Here is a 7,144-nt window from a genome sequence, read left to right as displayed (position 1 = left end):
TTTTTAAATCACATTAAGTCAATGTAATTTTAAGGTAAAATAAAAAATATTAATCCTATAGCCTACAGAACTGACGTTTACTTCTGGCTTTTCAAAAGTGCATGCCAGTTCTTCTTTACAAAAAGAAGCATTTCAGCTTTGTCACAAGTTAGTCTGTTTCGTTTCTCATCCAACACGTGAGAAGCTGAGCTGAACAAACGTTCACGCTTGTGCAGGGCGCGGACAGGTAACGTTACACTCGCGCAACTTCAGCGAGTGCAGGAAAGCGGCTCTTATTTGTGCGCCAGTACACCAACGGCTGTTCGCTTCTTGGTATCTGTGCCTCAGACAGGTAGCTCTGCATTTCCATCGTGCATCGCCAACAGTGAGCTTGCTCTGCGTGGTATTTTTTCTGCTGGCGCCTCGGTGCACACTTCCGGAAAAATCGGACTAAAAAAATACAAAAAACCGATCGCACATTATAAGCAAAAACCGGCCGGTTCCGATTTATGGCCGGTCAACCGGTGCATCCCTAGTGTTTATATCTGTACTTTCGGTCAAATAAGCTTCATTCACTTTCTTGGTTGCTCAAAAAAACCTTTAAAATCAGGCGCACTTGATCTTCCTGTTAAGAAAATATCACCCACTTCTGTTCTGAAATGCATTTTGTGGCTTGCCACATGCAGTATTTTGCATAGTCTGTTAATGTAATGTAAAGTGTTTTCTCATCACCCTAAAATATTCGTCCAGGTTCAGTAAGTCAAGTTCTTTCCTGAGCATTTGTTGTATAATGTTGATTGATAAAGAAAATGTTCCCCCTCCAAAATGATCACCAAAAATGTTGATAGAGCTTAATTTGTTTTGAACCCGGAAGCTCAGCTGGGACTTTTCTTGAGTGGATCTGATGTATTTCAAAGTACAACGTTTCTCTCCTGCAGATCCGATATGATCCAAAGAGTTGAGCTGGACAGCATTCTTCTCACCTGTCCCGAGATTTCAGGTGAGCAGATGAAGAACCATTGAGTTTTCTCATTTCATTATTTACAAAATATATACAGAAAATATCTAACGGATAAATGTATATCTTCCTATGGCACTGAAAGCATGAGCACATCAAAATTCAGAAACTGACTGTCTGGTTACTGGAGTTACTTTAAGAGCAATCATGTTAGTAAAGTGTTCATTTAGGTATTTTTAGTTAAGTTAGTAGTGATTAATCTGAGATGCTTTGAGACCTTTGGAGATCATATGAACATATGATTGATCATATGAACATGAGTTGAAGCACGTGGCTGTTGTTCTACTGTGCATCACTAGATTCAGAAGACATCAGTGTTAAGAGGCGTGTCCATCAGAAACGGCGGCCGATGAACGTTAGTCCTGTTCCTGCGGGCAAACCGGTTGAGGTGAGACAATACCTCTGCACATTCACTGCCTCTGCATTCAGACGAGTGTAATTCAGAAGTCAAGTGAGGGTTTCTGCGGGTTTAAAAATGTCCTGAAAGTCTTAATTAGGGCCCTAAAAAGTTCTTAAATCAGACTAGAAAGTCTTAAATTAATGGCATTCAGGACAAATGTTGCATGCATTGCAAATCGTCCTCAGTATTTTTGACTTTCTTTTCAAAAAGATACCCAAATGCCTTTTAAATCATGATGCATTTACATCTTGTTACAAGTCTTGTTTTCTTCGAAACGGAACAAAATTAAGTGAGCTTATGCTTGAAACAAGAACAAAATAAATGTCGGGGGGGGGTATGAAAACTTTTTCATGTGAATTAAGTTGATTTTCTGAGCCCACTGGCAAATGTTCTTGCTTTAATCGTAAACTCTCTTTTTTTCATTTTCATAGAAAACATTGTTATTTTGCTTCTTAACTAAATGTATCTTGATTTAAAGAATCAAGTTCTTGATTTAAAGAACCACAGTGGTTCACTGGTTTTTTTCTAAGCTTGATTGTGTTTATGGGGTGCAGTCTAACATGTGTTAATGGTTTGTTTTTAAAAAAGCGCATTATTTTTCACATAATTTACCTTTATTCCACACCACTCTGTCCCTTCTCTGAGAAACGGGCTGATCTTTTCCTTCTTTTATGAAGCCCCTCCCTCAGAAATAGGCTATGGGCTCTGATTGGTTAGCTAGCCTAGTGTGTTGTGATTGGCTCAACCGTCTCTAGTGCGTGTCTAAACGTCATGTTTAACGCTTCTCATAGCTATGAGACTGAAAATAAGTGTATAATTGTAACATTTCATTGTTGGAGCTGAGCTGAATGAGAGAGAGAGATGCAGAGCAGGGGGACGTGAGGGAACAGTATTAAGAACCGCTGCTTTAGAACATTGATTTTGAAACTTGTGAATCCATTAGAATCGTCAGAACACAGAATCCCGATTCATATATGAATAGATTGTTACATGCACCTCTAGTTTTCTCTTCCTCTTCTCTAAAGCAGCACAGCATGGCCTCGCCCCCTTTGCTGCCTTTTCCCGAGGGTGGGGTTTATCTGGGTTTGTGATGTCACGAACCTAGGAAGTAACTTGTTGTAGTCCCTACCAGCCGTTTTTGTAGGCATTAAACCATCACAAATTTAAAAGACAATATCTCTGTTTGCATTGAACTTTCAGCTTCGTAACTTTGCAAATATTGTTTATGCTCAAACATTAACATTACACACTAACTAACGTTAAAAAAGTGAAATCGCAATCAACCACCCCTTTAAGAATATTTAGACATTTGCACTTGGCAACAAGACAAAAATTCTGAAGAACATTGCTTTTTTTGCAGCGTAATCAGAAGACATAGTAAAAGTGATTTGCATATGTAAGCATTTGAGGGAAGAGGTATTCAAGCCTGAAGCTATTTTTTTGTTGTTGTTGTAAAATAAATGAAATTAATGGAGATAAGTTGGAAGTTGTATTTTCAAGTTTTGAAGGGTTGATTATACAACTCATTGTGTGCTCCTGTTTACATTTAGAGAACACATAGACCTTAGTCAGTCATGCGTCATATTGAATTTATTACAGATATGAAAACGAAGTGGTGAGGAATCGACAGAGGTTTTTATTTGTGTTTTTCCCCACTGAAAGCCATTTCCTCAGGTGAACAATCGGTATGTTGTTAAACAACTGTACAGTAATCCATTGAACAACACAATCACAGCCTCGTTTTTATTCCTGTCAGAAATTAAAAACGGTGTTACATTTACATTTAGTCATTTAGCAGACACTTTTATCCAAAGCGACTTACAAATGAGGACAATAAATTGTTTAGTGTTACCCTGACTAAGGTGTATTGATATTGCGTTTCCTTCAATTTATTCCTTACATTTCTTTTACTTGTTCTTAAAAAGGCCTTAGTCTTACATTCACCTTCGTGAAACCTGCAAATGTTCATTTTTGTGTTATATTAAGAGTAAAAGGTGCTTGCATATTTTGTGGGTCTTTCCACATCCAGCAGTCCCTTCAGCCTGATGATTACCTCACAGTTTGTGGTAAATGTGGCCAACCAAGTGAGGACCATGTAAAATGTGACCGCTGTGGATATCTCCTTCCTGCTGAGGCTCTGCCCCTTCCTGCTGTGACATCCGCGCTGCTTCCTCGGCCCTCCATTCGCTCGCAGCCGCCCAGCCTTCAGATAAGAACCTCTGGGGGCTGCTCTCAACAGATAGATGTTGTGATGAGTCCGTCGGTGCGGATCACGCATGGAGGTATGCTGCTTCCTCACAATGGACGACTCGTTGTCACTTCTGGAAGCTCAGTGTGTAATGGATTGAAGCAAGCTGGCGGCAAGAAACGGCAGATCAGCAAACCATGTGAATTAAATGACCCCAGTGAGTACACCACACATCACACTTTTACATCACAAATCACATTATGATACGGATGATCAACATTTGTTGGTTAGGTTTCAGTTAGCCTGCCACTTTAGCAGTACCCTATCATTAACAAGGACCAAAAGGCACAGTAGAAGTAATCCATACACTCACTGGCCACTTTCTGAACACCTTGCAAGCACCAGGTTGTACCCCATTTTGCCTTCAGAACTGCTTTAATTCTTCATGGCATAGATTCAGCAATAGATTCGTCAGAGATTTCATGTTGTTCGTATTGACATGATAGTAGGTCTGTCACTAATGATTATTTTGTTAATCACGTAATCAGTCGATTTATCGAGTAAAATAGTTTTTTGTGGTAATAAAAATAGACCTAAGCGAACCATAGACTTTAACATGGCTTAAAATACATACACTATAGCCAATATAAGTATTGGGACACCTCCTTCTAATGAACAGGTTTGACTACTTTAGTCATTTCCACGAGTACAAGAGAAAGTATAAGCATATAATGATATTCTAGGAAATTGTGTGCTTCTAATTTTATAGCAACAGATTGGACAGGACCCTTTTCTATTCTAACATGACAATGCTTCTGTGTATAAGACCAGGTTCAAAAAGAAATGATTGATTCAGTCAGAGTGGAAGAACTTGACTGGTCTGCAGAAACCCAGCTGAACACCTCTGGTGTGACTTTAAATGCAGAGCTTGAACCAAAAACTCATCACCAAACACCAATGACCTGTACATACACTATATGGACAAAAGTATTGGGACGCCCCCTACTTTTGAACAGAAAGAGGCACTTCCAAAACTGTGGCAACAAAGATGGAAACATGTATTTAAAAATTGTATTTCCGTCTTTGTTGCAGAAGTTTTGGAAGTGTCTAAAATGAGTCATTGGAGTTTGGTGATGAGTTTTTTTGGGGATTAGGACTTTGCTTTCTGCAGACCAGTCAAGTTCTTCCAAGTTCCAATAAGGTGTTTTTTTCTATTTTCTAGTTTTTTTTTTAGTTTAGTGGTTTTAACTTTAAAACAGTGGGCAAGCAGTTGGTTTAGTTTTTGCAAATGTTTTCTCCTTTTTTTTGCACATATGTATAGGATAGACGGTGTTCACTATAGTTGTTTATCAGTTTCTTTCATTGTTTGGGACAACACTGGGCAGGATATATGATTTCATATATTATAAAAATCTGGCTTTTTTTATCTGATTAATTAAGGAAATAACAGATCAATCGAATAATTGTTAGTTGGCTCTAACATTAATGTCCCTCTACAACTCAAATATAATTTGTGCTGCCACATGTGTAACTTTGGACATCATGGAAAGTTATGGGATGTTATGATTATCACTGAATACATACAATAATGTCACTCATAATGTTAAGCATCACAACATCAATTAAAAAGCTTTAAAAAGCATTTTTGATCAGGCTTAACCAAGAGCTGAGGGTTATCAGGGACACCAGTAATCCAGATGTGTGTGTCATTTACGTGTTTTGATGAAATGCAGTTGTGCTGTCCAGCGACGAGGATGAAGAAAGGGATGGTAGCCGCTTGGACAGCGTGTCGCCGCGGCCCGCGGACTCTGCCCACTCATCTCCTGCTCCTTCCGGTGGTCGGGTGGAAGCGGTCGTTAAAGCAGCTGGTGAACATGAGGACACTAGCAGTGACTTTTTCACACAGACAAGCCAGAGAAACCTGGTGCCCAGAAGGAAAAGCATGAGAGATCCAGTAAGCAGTGTTACATCTTAAGTAGTTGTTGTTGGTTTTTTTTGTGTTGTTTGTGACAAATCAGCAGAATTTGCATTAATTTACAATAAATATTTTTTTTTTCTGAAAATCATTTTGGAAGGATGAATGTGTTCACTAGGTCATTTCTTGTATTTAGAGTGTGTACGTATATATTATATTATATCATATGTGACCCTGGAGCACAAAACCAGCCATAAGGTTAAATTTTTTGAAATTGGGATTTATACATCACCTGGAAGCTGGATAAATAATCATTCCATTGATGTATGGTTTGTTAGGATAGGACAATATTTGGCCGAGATACAACTATTTGAAAATAATCTGAGGGTGCAAAAAAATCCAAATATTGAGAAAATCGCCTTTAAAGTTGTCCAAATGAAGTGCTCAACAATGCATATTACTAATCAATAATTAAGATTTGATATAGTTACGGTAGGAAATTTACAAATATCTTCATGGAACATGATCTTTACTTAATATCCTAATGATTTTTGGCATAAAAGAAAAATTTATATTTTTGACCCCCAATGTTTTTTTAGCTATTGCTACAAATATACCCCAGCGACTTAACACTGGTTTTGTGCTCCAGAGTCATATATTATATTATATTATATCATAAACCTGTGATAAACTCTTATATTAATTACATGTGGCAGATAGAATGGGATAAATGTCATGAAAATAAGTTATATGAAACAAATCCTAGTGTAAAAAAAAAAATAGTTTTTTTACTCATTTTAAATCTAGGTACGACCAGGTTGTCTTTACAAGGAGTCTTTTAGGTCACACAAGATTTACACATATGAATATTTATTAAAAGGTGAAGCACCACCATCATGCCTTGCCAAACTAAAATGACTGTGAAGCATATTTTATTGGATTGTACTGTTTTTAATGTAAATAGACAACGGTTTTATTCAGAGGTGCGTCTAACTGATTTATTTAAAAATGTATTTTAGAATTTCTGTCTAGTGTACATCTGAAAAATCTTTTATAACCTTTTGTTAATTGTATACCTTATATTATTCAGAGATCGCCATGAAAATAGCCTTGATGCTGGCATGGCGTTAACAAGTGAATGAATAAATGATATGTCATTTATTATTCTCATGTAGTTTGGGAACACTGTGTGTGAAGATCCATCTCCTAAGAAGAGGAAAATGGGTCAGATGATAAAGCTGAGCAGTATTATTCTGGAGTGCAGGAGCGTAAGGATCGGCACTCTGCGCAGGATGGTCACCAAACCTGTTGTGGTGAGATCAACCAAAAACCTGATTCATATCACCTGCAGGGTCTGGAATTTTTATTTGTTTTTACTTTTTTTTTAATACTAAATTATCTTCTTGCCGTTTAGTGCTGTTAGTTCTTGAACATCTAAATTATTCTTCAAGTTATGCAGCTGATGCGTCCGTCAAAAAGACTCTGTTTGGATGTTGTCTACATGTTCATGATTGTCCAAAAGTGAGATTGCTTGTTATAGTTCACTGGAGGTATGTTCAACCAATAGTGGATTTTACAGATACTGGTAACTAATGGTCCACCGATATATCGCCATGGCCAATATTTGGCATTTTTCAAATATAA

The 7,144-nt window shown here is 37.6% G+C and overlaps 1 protein-coding gene across 1 annotated transcript in view; it reads left to right on the top strand.

Annotated features, from left to right (window-relative positions):
* The window catches only part of senp6a (SUMO specific peptidase 6a), a 42,599-nt gene that overhangs the window by 4,988 nt on the left and 30,467 nt on the right, over positions 1-7,144 (top strand). The window contains exons 5-9 of the mRNA XM_016237577.1: positions 918-979; positions 1,297-1,385; positions 3,427-3,802; positions 5,319-5,539; positions 6,676-6,813. Of these exons, the coding sequence (XP_016093063.1) occupies positions 918-979; positions 1,297-1,385; positions 3,427-3,802; positions 5,319-5,539; positions 6,676-6,813 (886 nt within the window). The remainder of the gene's footprint in view (positions 1-917; positions 980-1,296; positions 1,386-3,426; positions 3,803-5,318; positions 5,540-6,675; positions 6,814-7,144) is intronic.

Source organism: Sinocyclocheilus grahami, unplaced genomic scaffold, assembly GCF_001515645.1.
Source record: "Sinocyclocheilus grahami isolate Dianchi unplaced genomic scaffold, SAMN03320097.WGS_v1.1 scaffold519.1, whole genome shotgun sequence".
Taxonomy (NCBI): Eukaryota; Metazoa; Chordata; class Actinopteri; order Cypriniformes; family Cyprinidae; genus Sinocyclocheilus; species Sinocyclocheilus grahami.
This window is presented reverse-complemented; position numbering and strand designations above follow the sequence as displayed.